General features: G+C 46.5%; 1 protein-coding gene across 3 annotated transcripts in view; it reads right to left on the bottom strand.

Moving 5' to 3' along the window:
- The window catches only part of KDM2A (lysine demethylase 2A), a 770,935-nt gene that overhangs the window by 425,600 nt on the left and 321,312 nt on the right, over positions 1-24,023 (bottom strand). For all 3 annotated transcript variants that reach the window (XM_085651618.1, XM_085651619.1, XM_085651620.1), the window contains one exon: positions 12,054-12,207. In XM_085651618.1, coding sequence (XP_085507744.1) covers positions 12,054-12,207 — 154 coding nt within the window. The remainder of the gene's footprint in view (positions 1-12,053; positions 12,208-24,023) is intronic.

Below are 24,023 nucleotides of genomic sequence, written 5' to 3'. Positions count from 1 at the left end.
TCGAATGGGCACGCAGCCCCACAGGAGGCTCCTTCTTGGCCAAGGAGTAACATGCTTTCATGCACAGAACGACCCACCAGGAGATGGTCCATTTGTGTACCGCCCGACCTCTTTTGGCGCCCACGTAGCCAACAAAGAGTTTATCATCCACCCGGAACTGCTGTGTACGCAGCAGATAGAATGCCAGTGCACCTTTTGGGTCCAGATGGTGGAGCCGCTCCTCTTCCCTTGAAGGATGCGGAAAGAAGGTGGGCAAAGTGATGGTCTGCCCGATGTGAAAGGGCGTGACAACCTTTGGCAAGAAAGAAGGATGGGTCCTCAGAACCACCTTGTCCGGATGAACAGAAAGGAAAGGAGGTTTGGAAGAAAGAGCCTGGAGCTCACTCACTCTCCTGGCAATGTCATAGCTACCAGGAAAGCCGTCTTGAGAGTAAGATGACGTAAGGGACAGTTATGAAGGGGCTCAAAGGGAGCGCACATCAGAAAAGTCAAAACAAGATTCAAGTCCCACTGAGGCATTATGAAGTGCACAGGTGGGAACGTATGTGTAATGCCCTTAAGAAAACGGTTAACAACCGGGGACTTGAAAAGAGAAGACTGATCTGGAAGCCGTAGAAAGGCAGAGATGGCCGAAAGATAACCTTTAACAGTGCCCAGAGCAGAGCCCTGCTGGGCAAAAGAGAGGAGGAACAGAAGAACCTCAGGAAGATGGGCAGAAAGGGGATCCACAGTCTTAGCTGTGCACCATGTCACAAATCTGTTCCACCTACAGGCGTACACCGTTTTAGTGGAGGGACGCCTGGCTGCCAGGATGACATCACAGACTTCGGGAGGAAGATCGAAAGGTGTCAACTGTCGCCGCTCAATCTCCAAGCATGGAGATGGAGGCTGGACAGGTTCGGGTGGAGGACCGTCCCCTGCGACAGAAGATCCTCCAGAAGAGGCAGACGGATCGGGGGATCGATGCTCATACTGAGTAGCTCGTGATACCAAACTCTTCGAGCCCAGTCCGGAGCCACAAGAATAACTTGGGCCCGGTCGCGCCTGATCTTCTTCAGCACTCTGGGCAGAAGTGGTATAGGCGGAAAGGCGTACAACAGACCGCAGCTCCACTCGAGACGAAAAGCGTCTCCGAGCGAGTGCCGCCTTGGAAATTCCAACACGCAGAACTGATGACTTTGCGTGTTCTCTTCGGTGGCGAATAGATCTAACCAAGGCTCTCCCTATTGCAGAAAGAGACCTTGCGCCACGTCCAAGTTCAACGCCACTCGTGATCCACCACGCACCAGCGGCTGAGGTTCATCGGCCCTGGCGTTCAGAGAACCCGCCAGGTGTTGAACCACCATGGTAATACCTTGATGTTCCAGCCATGTCCAGAGGCGAAGAGCCTCCTGACAAAGGGTCTACGACCCCACCCCGTCCTGTTTGTTGCAATACCACATGGCGGTGTGGTGTTGTCCGTGAACACCTGTACTACACTTACCCGGACAGAGGGAAGGAATGCCTTCAGTGCAAGCCGGATCGCCTGCAGCTCCAGAAGGTTGATATGGAGCCGGGACTCCGCCGGAGACCAGAGGCCTCTGATCTTCACCTCTCCCATGTGGCCTCCCCAACCCAGGAGGGACGCATCCGTCACTACTGTGTGCTCCGGTTGGGGAAGGGAGAGGGATCTGCCATTGACCCAATCGCGATCCGTGAGCCACCACTGCAACTGTTGTGCAGCGCCCTCCGAGATCTGGACGAGATCGGACAGGTTGCCCTGATGCTGTGCCCACTGTAACTTCAGGTCCCACTGCAGAGCCCGAATATGCCATCTGGCATGCAGCAACAGCAGGATGCAGGAGGCCATCAGGCCTAGAAGCCGGAGGGTCATCCTGACTAAAACCCGGGATAGAGGCTGAAAGAGCGGAACCATAGCCTGAATATCCCGGACTCGCCGTTCGGGAGGATAAACCCGAAACAGCGTCTAATCCAGAACCGCTCCGATGAAAGGGAGCTTCTGAGAGGGACTCAGGTGCGACTTCGGCACATTGATGGAGGACCCCAGCAGATGCAGGAGGTCGGCCGTAGCCTGGAGGTGGGAGACAACTGCCTGGGGCGAGCCCGCCTTCGTCAAGGTAGGGGGAACACCCCTGATCTGCGCAGATGAGCTGCGACCACCACCATCACTTTAGTGAACACCCGAGGGGCGCTAGTAAGGCCGAAGGGGAGCACGGCAAACTGAAAATGCTCCTGGCCTACCGTGAACCGCACGCAGGTAATGCCGGTGGGCCGGCAGGATGGGAATGTGAAAATAAGCATCCTGCAAGTCCAACGCTACCATCCAGTCTCCAGGGTCCAGGGCAGACAGGACCTGAGCCAGAGTCAGCATCTTGAACTTCCCATTCTGGAGGAAGCGATTGACGTCCCGGAGGACCAAGATGGGCGCAGGCCCCCCTTGTCCTTCTTGGGGACCAGAAAGTAGTGGGAATAGCAACCACTGCCTACTTCTTGATCGGGAACGTACTTGATGGCTCCCTTGGCCAGGAGGGCCGTGACTAACTGACGGAGAAGAGCCAAATGATCCCCCGACATGCAGTGGTACCGAGGTGGCATGGCTGGAGAGGAGGACCGAAAGGGGAGCGAATAACCTTGGCAGATTATCTGCAGCACCCACTTGTCTGAAGTGATACCGCGCAAGTGGTGGAGGTGGTGACGGACCCTGCCTCTAACCGGCGTGTGTTGCCCCCTGAAGCTCGGATTAGGAAGGCTTAGAGGTGGAAGCAGCAGGTGCGGAGGTGGACTACCCCGCCTGCTGGTTACCAGACCCGCCCCTGTGGAAGCCACGTCTGCGGCCACGCTGTGGCAGGTTCTGCACAGGCTTTGCAGAGGAGCGCGTCTGGGCGCCTTTACTCTGGCCACGACAGGAACGAAACCCAGGCGTGACAGGGCTCTTAGTAGAAAGACCCAAAGACTTAGCTGTGGCCCGCAAGTCCTTAAAGCGCTCCAGGGCACTGTTCGCCTTGAGTCGAGAGCCATTAAAGGGCATGTACATGAGCGAGCTCTGGACATCAAGCGAGAACCTGGTAGAACGCAACCAGGCATGGCGCCGCAACGCCACAGTCGTGGAAATTGCCCTGCCCAAGGAATGAGTTGTGTCCATACCACACCTGATGGCAAACTTCGCCGTATCTTTGCCCTTCGCAATCGCATGGGAAAGGACAGCCTGGACCTCCTCAGAACACTGAGGCAGGACCTCTGCTACCGTATCCCACACGGCGTGGGAGTAACGGCCCTGCCAGCAGGCGGTATTACCGACCGCAACCCCAAGCTGGCCGAGGAGAACAACCTCTTGCCATATTGGTCCAGCTTCTTAGAGTCCTTATCCGGCGGAGCCGTGGGAAAGGCACTCTGCGACATCGAGGCCTGAATGACCAGGCTCTCAGGCGTGGGGTGGGTGGTCAAGAAGGCAGGGTCACCAGGCGCCAGGCGATGACGCCTAGCGACGTTCTTATCCACCGGTGCCCCCGAGGCCGGCCGCAACCAAGTGCCCAAGAGGACTTCAGTAAGGGCCTCTTTGAAAGGGAGCAGCGATTCCGACGACCTAGACGCTGTCTGGAGCACCTCCGTAAGGAGGTTGGTCTTAAGGGCCACCGTAGGGAGGTCGAGATGGAGAGCCTCCGCAGCTCGACGCAGCACCATAGTGTAGGAAGCGCCCTCCTCCATAGTAGGTGGAGGGGAGTCAAACCCCAGGTCAGAAGACACATCAAGTTCACCCGCATCTTGAAGGTCATCCACCCAATCCTGCTCGGAGTCACACTGCCGCGCAAGGGGGTCCTCTGAGCCGTCCCAGTCCTCATCCGGCTCCGGGGTAGAAGGAGCCGGCCACGGCGGCAGGGCCGGAGCCAGAAAGGGGGGCCAGCGGAACTGGGAGCGGCGCCGGCCGGGGCCGAACCGGAACCACATCCCAATGAGGATCCCAGGTCAGAGCGAAATGGTCCGAGACATGGGGCAGGGGCGGGATAAACGGCACCCAGTGCGTCACCTGTGGCGGAGCCAGGGGTGGCGCTGGGGCTGTCGGGGCCGTTGTCTTCTTAGATGGGCTGCAACCACTGTGAGACACTTGGTGAAAACTCTGGGTGCCGTGGTGACCCCGAATGGGAGTACTTTGAACTGGTAGTGTTGACCATGTACTGCCAACCGGAGGTATTTTCTGTGAGCTGGATGAATAGGAACGTGGAAGTAGGCGTCCTTTAGATCAAGTGTGGAAAGAAAGTCGCTTTGTTGTAGTAGTGGAAGCACTTGTTGCAGAGTGACCATGTGGAAGTGGTCTGATTGGATGTAAAAGTTGAGCGGTCTGAGGTCCAGTATTGGCCTGAGAGCGCCATACTTTTTCGGGATTAGAAAATAGAGGGAATAGACTCCTGTGCCCTGATGAGACGGAGGGACTGGCTCTATTGCGTGTTTTTGTAACATTGCTAAAACCTCTTGTTTGAGGAGCGTTATATGTTCTGATGACATTGGGCGCTCATTGGGAGGAATGTTGAGGAGTAGAAGAGAGTTCAGGGCAATAACCATACTGGATAATTTGTCTTATCAACCTGTCTGTTGTGATGGAGTTCCAGACAGGTAGGAACTGTGAAAGGCGTCCCCGGACAGGAGTGGGATGATCGGGGGGGAAGCGCAGGGAAGTCACTGTTTGTTATTAGGAGAGTTATGGGTGTTGGTACACCTGCCACTACCCTTGTTCCTGTTTCCCCTATAACCTCCTCTATTGTATCCCCTAGAAAAGGAGCCTTGGTTGGGACTTTTGTAGGATGAGGATGGGTGTTCTGGCGTATTTGTTTTGGAACCTGCTCTATAGAAAGAACGACGAAAGGAGCCTCTAGCTGATGGTAGATGTAGGGCTCCCATATACTTTGCAGTCTCGGTGTCTTTTTAATCTTTTCTAAAGATGTATCTACTGCAGGGCCAAAAAGGTGTTGTTGGTCAAAAGGTTGGTTTAGGATGGTATTTTGTACCTCTTGTTTAAACCTAGAAACCCTGAGTCAGGTGTGCCTGCGTAGCAAAACACTGGTATGTATGGCGCGAGACGCAGTGTCTGCTGCATTAAGCGCACATTTGATGGATGTGTTGGTTATCAATTTGCCTTCTTGTATAAGGTCATTGGCTTTGTCCTTATATTCCGGAGGTAGGTGCTGAATGAGCTTTTCCAGCTCATCGTAGTGGGCCCTATCGTATCTTGCGAGAAGGGCTTGCGTGTTAGCTATCTTCCAAGAGTTCGCAGCTTGAGATGCTATAAGTTTGCCTGAGGCATCTATTAACTTAGATTCTTTGTCAGGAGGTGGTGCGTCGCCTGACTCGTGAGAGTTTGCCCTTTTGCGTGCATTGGCTACCACTAGTGAGTCCAAGGGAAGTTGACCTCTGATATATATAGGGTCAGTAGGGGCTGCTTTGTATTTCTTATCCACTCTAGGATTAAGAACTCTAGCTCTAACTCGGTCTTTGAACACCTCAGGAGCGTGTCTAATAAGGCCCTGTAACATTGCAGTATTTTAGTAGATCTTTGTGGTTTGTCAAAAGTCTCTAACAGAAAATCCTCTTCTACAGGATCAGAATGCAATTTGACCTCATGATATACTACGGCCCTATTAATTAATTGTGCTAAACCTACATTATCATCTGGTGGAGATGGTTTTGAGAGGTAGAAATCCGGATCATTGTTTAGATCAGAGTCAGTACTATAGTCATGCCACGGGTCTGGTTCGTGTGGTGGGTCATCAGGATCCTCAGTGTCAACCGGGACTAGGTCCTCATCTTCCTGCCCCCCTGCATCGTCACTATACTCTGGTTGTTGAGAATGTGTGGGAGAAATGAGTAAATGAGTGTTGGTGGGGGAGGTGAAGATGGTGGTGAAGTATTAGTGGACATGTGCATTCTTTTTGGAGGAACTGGAGCCTGTGGAAAATGTTCTGGTTTTCTCTTTGTGGGAAGTTTGTGAGTTATATGACCAGTCTTTGGGTGAATAAAGATGGTACTTTGTTTAGGATCAGGAAAGAACAGTTCTTCGGGATCGACAATTTTCTTTGGCGTAGAATATTTGTCTCTGAAAACAGGTTTTGGTTGTATAGGAACAGTGTCCTGTCTCTGCTCCGAATGAGTCTGTTTAGTAGGTCTAGATGCATGAGCTTTGTCTTTTAAGGTTTTCGGCTCCGAAGTCTTTGGCGCCGGAGTCTTATCCGTTTGGTTCGGTGCCGAAGTGGTCTGTGTGTGCTTTGGTGCCGAGGTCTTATCTGGCTGTTTTGTTGCTGGTACTTTTTCTGGCTGTTTCGGTGCCGATGCCTTATCAGGATGTTTAGGTGCCGAAGAATCTTTTGTAGATTTTGGTGCCGACTGTTTTTCCTGTGACGGCAGAGGTCGCGGCTCGGACGACTGAGCTTTCGTGCCAAAGATGGCTTTTCGGACCCGGGTGGTTGGCTCGAGCCGGACGGCTTTTCTCTATCCTTCGGTGCCGAGCCTGTAGGTGGGGTTTTTCTCGGTGGACCTGAGCCCGGAGGCGAAGGTGTCACCGGAGCCGTTGGTATGGGCTTGGACTGGGCGGGGGTTTTAGTACTTGCGTCCCTTTGAGCCGGGGTGATGTCGTCTTCAATTTCGTAGACATCCTCGGATTCCGGGACCTGTTCTTCCTGCTCTGGTTCCGTGTGACTCTAGGGACCAGGATGGAAGATGTCCGGGATGGAACCTGTGCCTCGGGACATCTCGTGGCGTCGAGCTTGACGATCCCGGATGGTCTTCTTGGACTTGAAGGATAAACAAGCCTCACAATTGTCCTCTCGATGTTCTGGAGAGAGGCACAGATTGCAGACAGGATGGAGGTCCGAGTGTGGGAACTTAGCACCACACTGTGGGATTTTTTTTAATGGAGTCCGTTCCATCGACGTCAGTCTTCACTGGTGCGGAAAGGCCCAATGGCCCGCGTCGAAGTCCGTAGACGCAGAAGTGTAACTGAAAGTTGTCGAGGGTGCGCGTCGAAGTCACGCGATCGAGACAATACCATCAGTTAGTTGTGATTGCGCGTCGAAAGGGGGTTCGATAACGACACCGACCGCGCAGCAAGTCACATCCGAACGGGATGGCGGAAAAAACAATCTACTGATGGAGTTGATGCCCATGTGCATTGTCCACCAAAGGAGTCGTCACCGGTCTCGTGACTACAAGACTTCTTCGAAGATAAAAACAACATGCAAACATCCAAGCCCAACACCAGATGGCGATCTATGCACAATGTACAATCTACAGCTCTTATGCCTCGAACACGTATTTACTCAACTGTCTTCAGGAAATGCCCCGGTGCTGAATCTAGGATCCAGCACTGTGTTAGTAAAAGTAATACGATAAGTAATTTAATTGCATTTTACTGAAAAAGCCTATTGATTCCTATGTACTGAGTCTACTAAGGTTGTGCATTGCATTGCAACCCCTGTAAACTTGAATTGGTACAAAGTCCTACTATCTTTTGAAAGTATTCAACAGCATCTTGCAGCTGAAAAGTATTTACATGCTTACCTGTACCAGGCTTGCCTGGTTCTAGAAATAAAACAGTATATTTTTAATACAAAAACAATTGGCCTAGAGTTCAGTTCTTGAGTGTGTGAATTCATTTGCTGACTGAGTGTGTACATCAAATGCTTAACACTGTCCTCTGATACTGCCTTACTGCTCAACCAAGCTACCACTTTAGAGAGTAAGGTTCTATCTAACTTTAACCTCTGCCAAACCTCTGGAGACCCTTGGACTCGATACACACTGTACCTCACTTTGGTGCAGTATTTATAGATCCAGTTTCTTACAATTGTGCAATCCACTCCAGTGACAGTGCAAACATGACTGCAGGCCTACAATTTATAGCCTGACTGTTGCAGTTTAAAACTGCAAATTTGACCTGTCAAAATAAATTCTTTTGACGGGTCAAAATTTTCCTTACAAATAATTATTTACCTCTATCTAGCCCTTATTGCCCATATGGTAGGGTGAATGGTTTTTGAAAGTAGGACATGTAGGGATTTAATGATAAAAATGTCCTTATATTAAAAAAGCCCCAAAAGCTATTTTCACTGTAACAAGGTTGGCTGTTCCATAGACAAAATATTGGGTTACATTATTACATGTACTAATGATAGTTTTGGTTAAAAACAGGTAAAAAAAAGAATTAATCAAACCATTATTTTAATTGTTATTACAAATCCAATGGTGCAGTGGGATGGTTGTTAAAATGTAAGGTAAATATACTTTTAGAAAGCTACATTGTCTTTAGCAAAAGCCTCTGGAGGCCCATTTGTTTTTGCTCCCCACTTTTGCCAGCCAATAATTAGCATTTGAATAGGTGTGAAATGCCTCTCAGAATAAAACGAGAGGTTGACATGAATGGCCAGAGAGAAATGTTTTTCGTTATATTAAACCATTAGCATATCAAAACAGCCTAAAGTATTCAACATGGCATATACATAATTCGTAGAAAAACAATGACAACTTTTGCTTTAAACCCAATTCATTCCAGCATTATAGTTAAAAATAAGTGTACAAAATAATTCCATAGCAGTTCATTCATGAATATATAAACTGCACAGTGGTCACCTGGACTCTCTAATCCAACATGCGCCAAAATATAGCCACCAATTACCGGGGTCAATTGGAGTCAGATATATAAAGTGTGATGAGTAATTCAGTGTGGGAATATTACTGTTTTGTGTTTTGACTTTCTAACTGTTCTGGTCCTGTATGAATTCTATACATGTTGCAGCTAAGCCGGTCTGCTCTGTTCCAAAGCTACCAGGGCTTTCAGCTCAGGTGTATTTAGTGGCTTTGAGGGTCCACACGGACAAGGGTTCAGATTATTCCTTGAGGTGGGTGATCGCCCACCCCTACTAATCATCCAACTTCTTACAGTCCCTTTCTCCCAGCAATCCCAGTGTCTTCTAGGCACAGTCAACCAGTTCTCAGAGAATACCCCATATTTGTTTTTATCATTGATATTTTAAACTTTTTCCCTCAGTGGGCTGGGATCACCATCCACATCATCCTTCACACTGACGTACTTCGGACGCTCCCCCTCATTTAAGGATGGCTTCACTCCCAGGTAAGAAGTCAACAGCAGCCTCCTGCTCAGCAAACCTGACCATATGCTCACGAACTTCCATATCCATTGAGAGTTCAGCAATTAAGATAACACTACTGCTGGAGTAAATAAATGAGAAACTATAATCAACCCTTCTGATGCCTTTTTCCAAATATTTAAAAAACAAAAATACTCAAGCATAGTGCACACTGTTCAGACACCCTAAACCTGGTCCTTGACTAAGGGGGACCTGCTAAAGAAGGTAAACGGGAAGCAAAACCTCATAGGCTGCACTGGTGACATCCACAACTAACACATGTAAATCAATATCACTATCATCCAATAAGCAAGCCTTTTACAGTTTAAAAAAACAATGATTATTTCTTAAGCTGAACATTTCTCAACATAACCTATCCAGGTGCACTCCAAACAAAGAATAAGCGTGGAATTAAAGTTTCCTTTCTGGTCAATACATCACATAAACTTTGTTTTTTTCTCAATAAGCAATGCAATATCATGTGATGTGCTACAACACGCCGAAAACAATCTACAAACCCAAACATGAAAATATATCGAACAAAAGGTTTTTTCAATTTTCAGTTGAAGAAAGTGACATACTTGGATAGGAGAAACACAAAATAGTACTTCATGTGCTGATCTAGTTGGAAGAATGTGGACTAGGAGAGGAAGGGGAAGGGTGAAACACAGAAAAGAAATTAAAGGAAAAAAAGAAAATGCACAATAGGAACAAATAACATGCTTCTGGTAATGCTCTTTCTGATGGACACTGTTCTTTTAGCAGATTTATGTGAACTACGCCTGGCGCGAGACTTGCTCTGGAAAAACTGCTAGCAATCAAGGCAGTCTCCAGTCTCTTAAGGACCTAAGACTCCCCAGCAACAATGAAATCGAAGACACAGAGGTCACCCAAGGAGATAAGGGGTCGGACGCTGACTAATCAAAACACAAAGCGTCATGGGGGAGAGGTCACACACAGAAAGGTACACACGGTGGCAGAAATGCTGAAGACCCCCCTACCCCCAAACTGCAAAATCAAAGCAGTACAGAACATACTTGTGAGGTCACAATTGCAGAAAGCACCTTGACACTAAAAAAGTCAAATGGCAAAATCACAGAAACCTTGTCATCATTTCTTTTTCATCACTCTCTACAACACAGGAACCAGAGGAAATGAGCTACCAAGGTCGACCACTAAGGTATAGATAATGCATTCCCAGTGAATCAATCCCTCTTGGAAACAATGAATCTGGCAATTTTCGTTTTCCTGAGTTACAAAACTAGATCCACCAGAGGCCATCCCCACATGGTAAATATCTCATTTAAAGTCTAGCTGCATCTCCCAAACATGACACAGAAACCTGCTTGCTCAAAAGATATGCTTTAATGTATAGGCGACCTGGATGATACATTGCTAAATGCCAAATTTATCAGTCTATGACCCAATTAAACTCGAATAGATTTATGTGATACTTAACCCCTTCGGAGTCTGCACTGCGTTTAAATGAAGTTCTAGCAGATGCTCCCCACAACCGTATTTTGAGAATGGGCTTACCAACAATAGACGAGGTCATGGATTCCTGAATGGCTAACCCACCATGAAATTATTCTGGAAAACCCACCAATTTAGGTAATTCAAAACGGACAAAGGAACCTTCACCCCATCATATAAATGAAAGTAGAGCTGGTTCCACTTGCCTCGTAGTGCCAACTGCAGCGAGTCGCCCTCAAACACTCATGTGGTACACAAGCAAATGCAAGACATCTTCAACCCCCAAACAATAGAATCCAGACTAGCTAACTGTTCAGGCTCCTCGACAAACTGGCACAATAATATTTGAATTTCTCAAACACTTTCGCTTAGTGACAGAATACCCCTACATACTTCATCTCCTAAATGCAATGACCGGTATCACTTTTTCCTGTACTGAATTCCCTAAAACATGAATTAGTGTCAGTACTGTCTGCACTTGATTTACTAATTCAGAAGGACACCTCGCATTCATCAAACAATCTTTCAGGTACAGAGAAATGTGCACACTATGGCGAAGAAGATTAGCAATCACATCTGCCAGACCCTTGGTGACAATTCCAGAGGCAGATGAAAGACAGAAAGGGAGTAATGCAAACTGATAACATTTCCCCCTGACCAAAAAGCTCAGATGCTTCATGTGAGATTTTCTAACAGGAATATGGAAAAATTCCTGGGTGTTTGAAGAAACATCTAATCTTGATCCTTAAGAGCCTGTACCACCTGCTGTAAAGCTACCATTCAAAACCTTCAGATGAACTTTTAATGCAGCTCCTCTGAACATCAGAGTCAGACTGAGATGAGTGAAGGTGAGGAGGACGGGGAACAGGTGACAGTTTTCTGAAGAACTCGAGTGTAAAACCTGGCTCTATCACCTGCAAGACCCACTAGTCCGGAATACTTTCTTTCCATTCTTGGGATAATCAAGCCTTTTGACCCCTAACCGAAGACACAAGCTGACCAATGGTCAAGACCTCCGAAAGGTTTTAAAGTGGCTAGCAGTAGGGGAAAACTGCTGCTCGTGTTCTACCTCATACACAAGATCAACCCCTACTGGGCTAAAATAATTATTGCTCAGGTTACTGAAGCTGCTGCACCCGTTTGTTGACCTGGTGCTTGTACCTAGAACATGCTCTGTATTACTGGTGAAAACAGAGGTCTGGAGATCCTAAAGCTTGAGCCCTAACTCTGCTCTGTTTAAAATGCCCTTAAGAATGAACGGCCCTCTCCCCAAATAACTGCTGACTATCGAATGACAGATCAACGCCTGAACCTGCCAGTGCATTTCAGTATAAGACAGGGTTGAAAACCAACTTGTTCTGGTAATAAAAGAGGTTATTCAAAGAGGTTATAAGAAATCAGATTAAAGTAATGAAGTGTACACAATCATAGTGAGATAGCATAGCTTACCAGAAGGAATAACAAAAGTATAACCCTGCCGCAGCTCGATGCGCTGGCAATCTGCTACATCGTCACCGAGGAAGATATCCCCCTGCTTGCCTGACAGCAGCCAACTCTCATACATCTCCAGATTGTGGGTAGTGGGTGGGATCAGCCAGAAGATCTGCCAAGTAATGGAGAAAGAATACAGTTACAGTACTCTGATGCAGTATTGGTGATTGAGAGCTCGACGTGCAAAACATTGCACTTGACAGTGCTACTACCAAACATATGTCATCAACCTCGCCCGGATGACAAGCTAAACTGGTACTGCCAGTGAAAAAAACTTGCAGTTACATACACTGTTCTGTAATGGGCAATCATTCAAGTGACCAATCTTTATAGTTTTTAACAAAATGGTTACTAAAATGCAGGGGTAAGTTTGCAGATTGAAGAATATTCTGAATTTGTATGCTGTGCATTATTCCACCTTCCTGTGCATGGGTCTGTAATTGTCTCTTTTCTTCATTTTTAAAATATTTTTTGGGTGGGTGTCATCTAGAAATTGACCATTTTGTGCTATGCCCCTCCATGGATGACGTCCGACGTGTCCCTGGGAAGACCCTCAGCGTGGATGCCATGTTTAGAGTCTTTATTACCCCCTCCCGCCCAGTGACCGTCTTGTACTTTTAACTTCCTGTTCTTCTGCGCGCTGACGTGCCTCTCCTTGGAGCAAACTCATATTATTTTTGAGGATTGTGGGCAGGTTGCATGTGACTCCAGAAAACACTTCGCACTGCAAAACTGCTCTTACATGCAAGTAACCATTTTGTTTTGCAGCATGAATCCTTTCTGGATTCACATGTTGTGCATTGATTCAGTAGGGGTATTCCCCACCCCTAGGAAGGTTGGTTTAAAGAGAGTTTCTATTTGAAAACAGTTACTCGAGTACTTTTTGTTTCATCTGTGCCTCTGTTAGCTTTCATATCAACACAGTCATGTTTAGTGACAGTGTGCATAGAAGACTAGATGGGTGCCACGCAGATGGCACTTATGGATACATTAGTGATGAAAGCGAGCGTCACTCCTTTCTTCCTCGTGACGTGCACTCTTTTTTTCCATTCCCGTCAGCTGTCTTATAACATTTTTTGGATTGTTTAGACTATGCATCTAGTGATAGTCCCTTCACTGACTGGCAAAAATGTAGTCACTAGGACACAGGAGAGGAAAAACTGCTTTCCTTTCATGATTGCTTTTATTTCCTGTAGGTAATACAGGTCTTCACTTCTGACATCCTGTGAAAGAAGAGCCAATTCAGCATGAGACTTTGGAAATAAGCGGATATTTGTATGGCTTGATTGCCATGAAAATGTGAGAAAACCTTTGGAAAAACCGGCAAGTTAACTCTCACTGCCACCCTGTCTCTAAGTGTGCAGATAGGGGTCTTGGAGTTCACAAAGCCTATGTAAAAACACAATAGCCATTAATAAGGCTGTCTTGAGTGTTAATTGTGCAAAGGGCTGCTTCACGACCGACACACCCCGACACACACCCCGACACACACCCCGACACACACACACCCCGACACACACACACACACACACAACACAACACACACACCCACACCCCCACCCCCACCCACCCACCCACCCACCCTTGTGGGTACTATGTGTAAAAACCTGCCTTGTGGGGACTAACCTTTCTCAATGTTTTTAAGATATATTAATTGCAGAAAAATGTTAAGAAAAAAATTATACAGGATCCTGCTTCAAATATGCAAATATTTCTCAATTTAATCGCGCGCACAGAACCATCATTTGGGGACTTGAAAAAGTGTTACTATCCTTGTGAGGACTTGCTCCAAAATTGTCTATTTTGATTGAATACATTCATGAACAGATGGGTAAATGTTTTATTTCAATACAGTACTTAAATTATATGATAGATTATTCATTTATGAATAGCTGCTTAAGATGGCTTTTAATAAGTATGAATTTGTCACAAGAAAAATGTAGAAAAACAAGTCCATGTAATTAGACTTACATATATTGAGCACATTTGCAGAGAGAAGCAGAGTGAAATGATATGAAAAAAGAAAATAATACCTAGACAAACCAATTGGCAAGCCAAAAACCATGCAGAGTGGTGATGTGAGAAAGCTAGGGTCAGATTACCTAGATCCATTTTCATAAACTTCCCACCAAGAAGTCATCTTTGCATGACTAGAGATGGTATGCGAGTATAGTAATGTTCAAGAACTGATATGGACAGTGTGATTATAGTGATGGCCAGGTCACAACAGAGATGGTGTGGTTAAAGTTATTCCCAGGTCCCCACAGAGACAGTGTGTGATTATAGCCGTGTTCAAGTCCCCTCAGAGATAGCATGTGATGATAATCATGTTGAAATACCAGCATAGATAGTGGATGTTTTCAATCATGCCCAGGTCCCCACAGAGATCATATGTGATTATACTGATGCCCAGGTCCCCAAAGACATAGTGTGTGATTATACTGATGCCCAGGTCCCCACAGAGATACCGTGTGATTATAGTAACGTTAAACATCCCCTCAGAGAAAGTGTGTGATGATAACCATGTTGAAATCCATATAAAAATCATGTTTGTTGCCAGTAATGAACAGGTCCCCACAGAGATAGAGTGTAATCATAGTGATTACAAGGTCCCCCATAGAGAGAAAGTGTGATTATACAGTAATGCTCAGGTCCCCAGAGAGATAGTGTACTATAGTTGTTCTCAAATCCCCACAAGGATAGTGTGTGATGATAATCCTGTTGAAATCCTTGCAGAGATTTTGTGTATTTATAGGAATACCTATGGCACTACAGAGATTATAATTGATTATAGTGATGCCAAGATCACAAGAGAGAGTGTGTGTGATTATAGTCATGTTGAAATTCCATCAGAGATAGTGGGTGTTTCCAATTATGACCAGCTTCCCACAGAGGTAGTGTGTGATTATGCTGCTTCCCAGGTCCCCAAAGACATGATGTGTGATTATAGTAACGTTTATGTCCCCTCAGAGATAGTGTTTGATGGTAAACATGTTGAAATCCCTACAGCGATGTTTGATTCCAGTAATGGCAAGGTCCCCAAAGAGATGGTGTAATCTGAGTATTTCCAAGGTCCCCACAGAGATAGTGTGTGATTATAGTAATGTTCAAGTCCCCACAGAGATAGTGTGTGACTACAGTGATGCTCAGATCCCCACTGAGACACTGTGTGGTTACCAAATCCACTCAGACATAGTGTGCATGATCACAATTTTGTTAGCTTTAGTTTGTAGGTAGAGTTTGCATTCAACACATTCAGAAGGACTGTACCCCTGTGGGTGGCAAACTAATGCTCAAAGAAAGGTGCTGATGGGATTGATGGTGTATAAGGCCACTAAGTATTCAAAAGGAATATGCTACTTACCAGTATGCATCTGTTCTTGGCATGTAGAGCTGCAGATCTACACACTTTTGCATAGATCGCCATCTGGTGTTGGGCCCGGATGTTTGCAGTTTGTTTTTCCTCTTGGAAAGTCTTTGGAAGTCACGAGGTCGGTGACTCCTCCTTTGGTTCGTATTGCGCATGGGCTTCGGCTCCATCCTCAGATTGTTTTTCGCCAGCAGGGAAAGATGGAGCGTAGTAATAACAGTAAAGAAACCCATGTGTGTTGTATCTAAATAAGATAGACTGGAACGGATACAGGTAGCCGGGGAGGCGGGTGGGCGTGTGTAGAGCTGCAGCTCTACATGCCAAGAACAGATGCATACTGGTAAGTAGCATATTCCGTTCGAGGCATATGAGCTGCAGATTACACACTTTTGCATAGACTATATAGCAGTACCCAACCCTAGCGGCGACCACCGGCATCCGTTGCAGTGGTTTGGAACAGTGTTTTTAGTACAGCCTGGCCCACACTAGCTTGTTTTGCACATCTACACAGTAATGTTTTATGAAAGTGTGCGGTGTTGACCATGTCGCTGCTTTGCAGATGTCATCTAATGGTATGTTCGCTAGAAAAGCCATAGAAGCCCCAATCTTCCTTGTAGAGTGGGCTTTAGGGGGAACAGATAGCGTTCGTTTTGCCTTGTGGTAGCAAATCTGTATGCATTTTACAATCCATCTAGCTATCCCTGATTTAGAAATAGGGTTGCCTTTATGTGGTGGAGAGAAAGAGACAAATAGCTGTTTGGTTTTTTCTGAAAGGTTGTGTTCTTTGCATATAGTAAAGTAAGGCCCTTTTAACATCCAGTGTGTGTAAAGCCCTTTCCGCAACAGTTTCAGGTTGTGAGAAAAAAACTGGTAATTCTACCGATTGGTTCAGATGGAAGGGAGAAATGACTTTGGGTAGGAATTTTGGGTTGGTGCGGAGTACAACCTTGTTCTGATGCATCTGGAGAAAAGGTTCCTGTATAGCGAGTGCTTGTATTTCACTAACCCTTCTAAGGGAAGTGATGGCCACTAGAAAAGCTGTTTTCCATGTGAGAAATTGCAGCTCACATTTATGTAATGGTTCGAAAGGCGGTCCCATTAGCCTTGTGAGAACTATATTTAAGTTCCAGACAGGTGAGGGTGGCACTCTGGGTGGAATTACTCATTTGAGGCCTTCCATAAAGGCTTTGATGGCAGGCACCCTGAAATGTGATAGGTGCTGCCTGTTGTGTAAGTAAGCAGCAATTGCTGCGAGGTGTAACCGAATGGATGTATATGCTAGGTTACACCTTTGTAGATGGAGCAAGTAACATATAATGTGTTGTATAGACACGTCTAGAGGATTGATTGTGTTGTTATGGCAATAAACAACAAATCTTTTCCACTTGGCAGCGTAGCAGGCTCTAGTGGTAGGGCGTCTAGCTTCTCTGAGGACGTTCATACAGTCAGGGGGAAGGTTTAGGTATCCGAATTCTAGGATTTCAGGAGCCAGATCGCAAGGTGGAGCTGAGCTGGGTCCTGGTGCCTGATCTCTCCGTGGTTCTGTGTTAGGAGGCATGGTGAGAGGTGTAGCTTTTGGTGTGGTACTACCGAGAGTTCCAGCAGCGTGGTGTACCACGGTTGTCTGGCCCATGTTGGAGCTACTAGGATTAGTGTGAGGGAATGCTGTTGTAGCTTTCGCACCACTAATGGAATTAGTGGGAGAGGTGGAAAAGCGTAAGCAAATTTGTCTGATCAGTTCATCCATATCGCATTGCCTTTGGACAATGGGTGTGGGTATCTGGCGGCGAAGCTTGGGCATTTTTTGTTTTCATGGGTGGCGAAGAGGTCTATCTGCGGATGCCCCCACATTTGAAAGAACGGGTGAAGAACCTGCGGGTGAAGTTCCCACTCGTGGATCTGCTGCGTCTGTCTGCTGAGCAGATCTGCCATGGTGTTTTGGACTCCTGGTACATGCTGGGCTAGGAGAAAGATTTTGTGTGGAATTGCCCATCTCCATATGCTCTGTGCTTGTTGAGAGAGCTGTGGAGAGTGTGTGCCGCCTTGTTTTTGAATGTAATACATGGCCGTCATGTTGTCTGTGCGAATGAGGACTGCCTTGCCTAAAATCTGTCTTTGAAAGGATTTTAGGGCTAGAAAGATTGCTAGTAACTCCAGATGGTTGATATGGAGTAACTTTTGTTGCGGCGTCCATGTGCCCTGCACTGTGAGGTGTAGTAGATGAGCTCCCCAGCCGGAGAGCGATGCGTCTGTTAGTATTATTTGTGGGACCGGGTCAAGGAACGGTCCTTGGAAAGGTTTGTGGTGTTCCACCACTGCAGAGAGCGATGGGTGCGACCGTCCACCAACACCAGATCTGTCAGTTGCCCCTAGGCCTGGTTCCACTGGCGCGCTAAGCACTCTTGGAGTGGACGCATCTGGAGTCTTTCATGAGGCACTATGAAAATGCAAGAGGCCATCATCCCCATCAGTTGCATAAACACTCTTGCTGGGAGAGAGTGTTGAAGTATGAATTTTTGACGCAGAGCCTGTATGTTTGCAATCCTGGCAGGATTGGGATAGGCTATGGCTTTTGAGGTGTCTATGGTGGCACCGAGGTATTGTTTTGTGTGTGATGGTATCAGGTGGGACTTTTGATGGTTCACCGTGAAACCTAGCTGGTGAAGTAGTTGGATTGTAGCGGCGGTGTGGTGCACACATTGGTTGAAGGACGTGGCTTTTATTAGCCAGTCGTCCAAATATGGGAAGACGTGAATGTGCTGTCTTCTGAGGTGTGCCGCCACTACTGCTAGGCACTTGGTGAATACCCTTGGTGCTGTTGTGACCCCGAACGGGAGCACCTTGAACTGGTAGTGTTGCCCATCCACTACAAATCTGAGGTACTTTCTGTGAGCATGGGTCTGAGATCTAGAATAGTTCGTAGAGTCTCGTCTCTTTTTGGAATCAGAAAGTACAGGGAGTAGACCCCTAAATTTTGCTGATTGATGGGGACTTGCTCTATGGCTTGTTTTTGCAGGAGGGAGATTACTTCCTGTTTTAATAACGTGGCATGTTCTTGTGACATTGGGCGTTGCCTGGGTGGAATGTTTGGGGGGGTAGATGTTAATTCTAGGCAGTACCCAGAATGAATAATTTGGGTCACCCATTTGTCTGAGGTGATGGTCTCCCAGACGTGAAAGAAATTTTGTATTCTGCCCCCGACCGGAGTGGGATGGTCTGGAGGGAGCGGGGGAAAAGTCATTGGGTAGGCGGAGTGGCAGAGCGGGCGGTATTTGTTTTGCCTCAGCCTTTATTATTATTGCCTCTGTAGCCGCCTCTTTGATAACCCCTTGTGAAGGTGGACTGAGGAGGGGATTTGTAGGACGTGGATGCGCTATCTGAGGAGTAGCCTCTACCCGTGCCCCGAAAGGAAGATTGGCGAAAAGAGCGCCTAGGAGTGTGTGACTGTAGGGCTCCCATGGATTTCGCCGTATCAGTGTCTTTCTTCATCTTCGAGGGCTTCATCAACTTTTGGATCAAATAAATGTTGATAAAATGGGTGGTTCAATATGGAGGCTTGCACCTCAGGTTTAAAACCTGAAACTCTTAGCCAGGCGTGGCGACGGAGGAGGACACTGGTGTTTATGGCCCTGGAGGCTGTGTCTGCCGCATCTAGGGCACAGCGTATAGATGTATTAGTTATGGTTTTTCCCTCTTGAATCAATTCATTAGCCCTATTTCTGTATTTTTCAGGGAGATGGTGCATGATGGTTTCTAGCTCATCATAATGCGCTCTGTCGTATCTGGCCAATAGCGCTTGAGTATTGGCGATACGCTATAAATTGGCGGCTTGTGACGCAGTGTGCTTCCCTGACGCGTCTAGGAGCTTGGACTCTTTGTCAGGTGGTGGTGCTTCGCCTGACGCCTGAGAATTTGATCTCTTCCTAGCTGTAGACACCACTAAGGAATCCAGTGGTGCAGGGCCTTTAATGTATGCAGGATCTGTAGGGGCGGCTTTATATTTTTTCTCTATATGTGGGTTTAGGACCCTAGCCCTGACTGGGTCTTTAAAAACCTCTGGTGCATGTTTGATTACTCCTTTTAGCATATGTAGTATGGCAGTAGACCTATGTGCAGTATCGAAGGTGTCTAGGAGAAAATCTTCCTCTACTGGGTCAGTATGTAGCTCTACCCCGTGATAATGTGCCGCCCTCTGTAGTAGGTGGTGAAAACCTAACAAGTCTTCTGGTGGGGATGGCCTGGATGGATAAAGGTCATCCTGTGGGACATCTGGGATGTCCGGATTATTATAGTCATCCCATGGGTCTGGGGATCCAGTAGGGGTGGGGTCTTGTGGCACATCTGCTGGATCGTAGTAAGGGTCCCCTTGATCATCATGGTCTGGAGACAGGGTCGGAGAGCGATGAGGCAGGGGTGGAGAAGGTGGAGGTGGGGAGGGTGGAGGGGGTGGAGGAGGTGGAGGAGGTGGGGAAGGCACTCTGAAAGGGGAGGTAGCACAGTCCTTCCTCTTTGGAGGTGGAGGTGGAGCTGGTTTGTCCAAGTGTCTTTTTTTTGAAGACAGTGTCAAATGTCCAGTTTTTGGATCCTTGGTAAGTGTCTTTTGCAGAGGATCCGGTGTGAATAGTTCTTGCGACACTGGTTGTTCGGTCAGCGCTGAGATTTTCAGGGCCGACGGCTTTTTAGGCTTGTCTGTGCCGTGCATTTTTGGGACCTCCGATTTTTTGTTCGGTGGCGAGAGAGGCTTCGGCACGGGAGTGTCGGCGCCGAGGGCCTTATGATGTTTGGTCGGCACCGAGAGGGCGGGTTTCGACACAGAGGGCTTCGGTGCTGAGCTCGGTGTGGAGGTGGAGGCCGATTTTTTCTTCGGTGCCGAAGAATGTTTTTCGGCACCGCTGGTAGGCTGGCTCGAGCCCGAGCTGCCGGAAGGCTTAATAGGCTTCTTTACCGGGCCCGAAGGTGGGGTGTTAGAAGCAGTGTCCTTGGTCTTGCCTAGGCTCGAAGGCGAAGGCGTGACCGAAGCCTTTTTGGGTATCGGCGCGGGTGTGGGAGGGGGTATAGTACTCACGACCCTCTGCGCCGGGGTGATGTCCTCCACATCTGAGTCGTCGGCCTCGGAAGCACTGACGAGGTCGTCGTCCTCTTCTTCGGTGTGCTGCTGTCCCGGAGCCTCGACGTCGTCCCCGAAGATGTCGACTGGAGCGGAGGTCGAGGAGTGCGCCATGTTGCATCTGGCCCTTCGATCTCGAATAGTCTTTTTCGATCTAAAAGACTTGCAGGCGGGACAGTCTCGAGCCTCGTGTTCAGGGGAGAGGCAGAGGTTGCACACCTCATGAAGATCGGTGTGGAGGAATTTGGACCCACATCGAGGGCACTTCTTGAAGGGAGTTCTTTCCATCAGCCGAGACCGGAGCCGGGATAGGCCCGAAGTCCGCCGTCGACGACTGGAATCGAAGAAGTGTCGAAGAGAAGCTGATTAAGATGATTTGTTATCTGAAGAATCTCGATGAGCGAGGATTTTGCGTCGATCGTTGAACTGGAAAAGTTCGGAACCGGAGCACGAAGTATTACATCCGAGCCCGATGGCGGAAAAAAACAATCTGAGGATGGAGCCGAAGCCCATGCGCAATACGAACCAAAGGAGGAGTCACCTACCTCGTGACTTCCAAAGACTTTCCAAGAGGAAAAATAAACTGCAAACATCCGGGCCCAACACCAGATGGCGATCTATGCAAAAGTGTGTAATCTGCAGCTCATATGCCTCGAACACTGGTTTATGGTGTTGCGATTATCGAGAAGGTAGGTTCTGACATATAGGCTAGCTCTACTCTGTCCCTATGCTTACTCTAAATATTTTAGAATAACATTTTGTGGCCTTCAAGGGCAGGGTACTCAATAGTGTTACTTAAATTGCCACCAAACAATGAGACTGTGTCAAGAGGTCATGTTTGTTGTTGGAGGGCCTTCAAGTTGATCAGGTGTTGACTAAGCCAGGTTTGGCCCTCATCTTTCAAATGCCAGGAATATCTTGATTCCATCCCCTGATCTTATAAGCCAAGACAACATCCTCACCAGTCTCTTGCTAGTCCCGTAACACAGGGCTACTTTTTATTGCTCAATAATTAAATTTCTCTCTAAACAGCCAATTTGTAATTCTTCAGCTCTTATTCAATTAACTCTAGTTTTTGCGTACTATGGAAGAATAGTATCTTTTCTCTAAAACAGTCAATTAATGTGCCCTTGGATTAGAAAGAGGTTTATTCTTAAACTCCTAAAAACATAAGCGTTGTGGGCAATATCCAATTCTCCAAGGCCAAATCTAAACATCCATGTGTCTTCAAATAACCCTAGATTATGATAAAGGCATTCAGCAGCTTCTTTCAGAAGCATGTCTTCAAAGGATGTGTCTCTCTTTTTTAAATGTTCAAAATTGTTTACAACTGTGTTATGGGGAACTGCAATTATGAAACAGTAGAGGAATGTTTAAACACCATTGTGTTGTGTTATGTTACATTGTACTTGATTTCTAAAGTGTACCTATATCCTTAGGTCTCTTGGTGTCGTTTTGTGAGGATACCACAGAGTGGAGCATTTTATTCAGTAAATTACCTTGAGATTACCTTGAGATTGTTAAAAAATGTGGTAGGAGATGTTATGGTTTTGTGGCAAGGCTTTTACGAGTGAGGGAGCGAGAACTGAGATATATATGAAGATGTCTTACATGGATGTACTCTTAGGAGAATAAGTTGAGATGCCCAGAGGGTGCTACTTGGAGAATACCTGATTTTTGATTGAAAGAGACAAGGAAGATGTTTCAAAAAGGAATTTCTACATTGTTCACTGGACTTTAAAGCAAATTCTGCCATTCATAGTAAGCCAATGTAAATATGCCAGTAGTGGTTTAGTTTCATTGAACTGGAGGCCTGAAGTAATAAGCCGGTTGCTTTGTTTATTACAGATTGAGTTATTGCAGCAAATTGTTGTTATTTTTCCTTCATACCATGCATTGCAATAATCTAATCTATTTCTGCACAGTACAGAAAAAGCTACTCTTCTACCTTCAAGTGTAAGGAGCAGAAGAATAGATTTAAGGTTGAGAATATGAAAGGTAGAAGAAGAGATAACTGAGGAGACTTGGAAATCCATCTTTACTTTAGAATCAACGTTGACGTCTAGGTTTTTAACATTGCCACCTGGAGCAACAGAGGGTCTGCGGGAGGTGGCCCAACATTTAGATTACCATATGTAAGAGTTTCCCTTAGTAACTAGATTGCATGTTTTATGCAGGTTGATCTTGAGCCAATTTCTTTCCATCCACTCATTCACTTGAAGAGCAACTCCATCATGGCCATGGACTTTGAGAGAGTGAAAATTCAATTGAGTGTCTTCTGTATCACTGTAGCAATAAATCTAAAAACATCAGATCTGAACAGTGAACAACTCTAGTGCTCAAAGGTTGGTGGGGTGACCAATATTGGCAAACAGCAATTTTCTGGGTCCTGTCTTCCAGGAAGGAGGACAACCATTCTAATACTTTGCCAGATAGCTAACGGAGAGTAAGATAGGAGATCACAATGTTATGTCAATAGTGCCAAATCCCACTGAGAGATGGAGAAAAATCAGGGCACAGTGACTTTCAGTGTATGCTCTATTTTCAGGTCATCTATGGCACAGACATGGGTAATCCATTGATATTTGGGTGACAAACAGTTTTGGCACCATCAATGATATGATTGCCTTCTGGATATGTGGACACTTGAGTGGCCACAAGATTTATAGGAGCTTAATGACAGCCAGGAGGACGGTGATGGTTCTGTCATTACATAGAACATTAGGGTCCAGAATGGGATTTTTAAGTAGTGGGTTTACTAGGTCTTGCTTCAATTTCACCTGGACAATACCAGATGCTAAGGAGGATTTCATATGTGGTTTTGATAAGATCCGAAGGTTTATTGAATAGTATTTAGATAGATACTGCGTATAAGAGAGAGAGCCTGATGCTCAGTATGGTCATCATAACCAACCAAAAAAAACAACACTTCAGTCATCAAATCAGGTCAATATGGCAAGTACCATAATGGGCGGCAGAAAAGTGTGTGTCTGCTAAATAATTCCCTTCCCATCAATAAGTCTGCACTCTGTATTCCGTCGGAATATGGACTACAAAATTTTGAGGCCTAAATATTGAGACTGAAAATAACAAGAATCTTAATATAAATAGATAGTACAGGTTTACTATACTCAACATCGATGAACCTTGAAGAAGCAATGATGCAAACTATACTTAAGCTATACCCACAAACAGCCATACAAGGATGTTCTGACACTTTAACCAAAGCAGTTGGAGACACCTCCAACAATCTGTGCATTTGGAAACACCTCCAACAATCTGTACTAAGTGTAGAATATGCAACAAACAGCCAATTTGCCTTTGAATTAAAAAATATATTGCACTACCCTTTGTACCTGTAACAGAGTAAGCTAACTACTACAACTCATTTATAGAAAGTCCATTGTACCCACAAAACAAGTGCAAAGAGCCTGATTAAAAGATAGGCAGT

This window comes from Triturus cristatus, chromosome 4_1 (genome assembly GCF_964204655.1).
Source record: "Triturus cristatus chromosome 4_1, aTriCri1.1, whole genome shotgun sequence".
NCBI lineage: Eukaryota > Metazoa > Chordata > Amphibia > Caudata > Salamandridae > Triturus > Triturus cristatus.
This window is presented reverse-complemented; position numbering and strand designations above follow the sequence as displayed.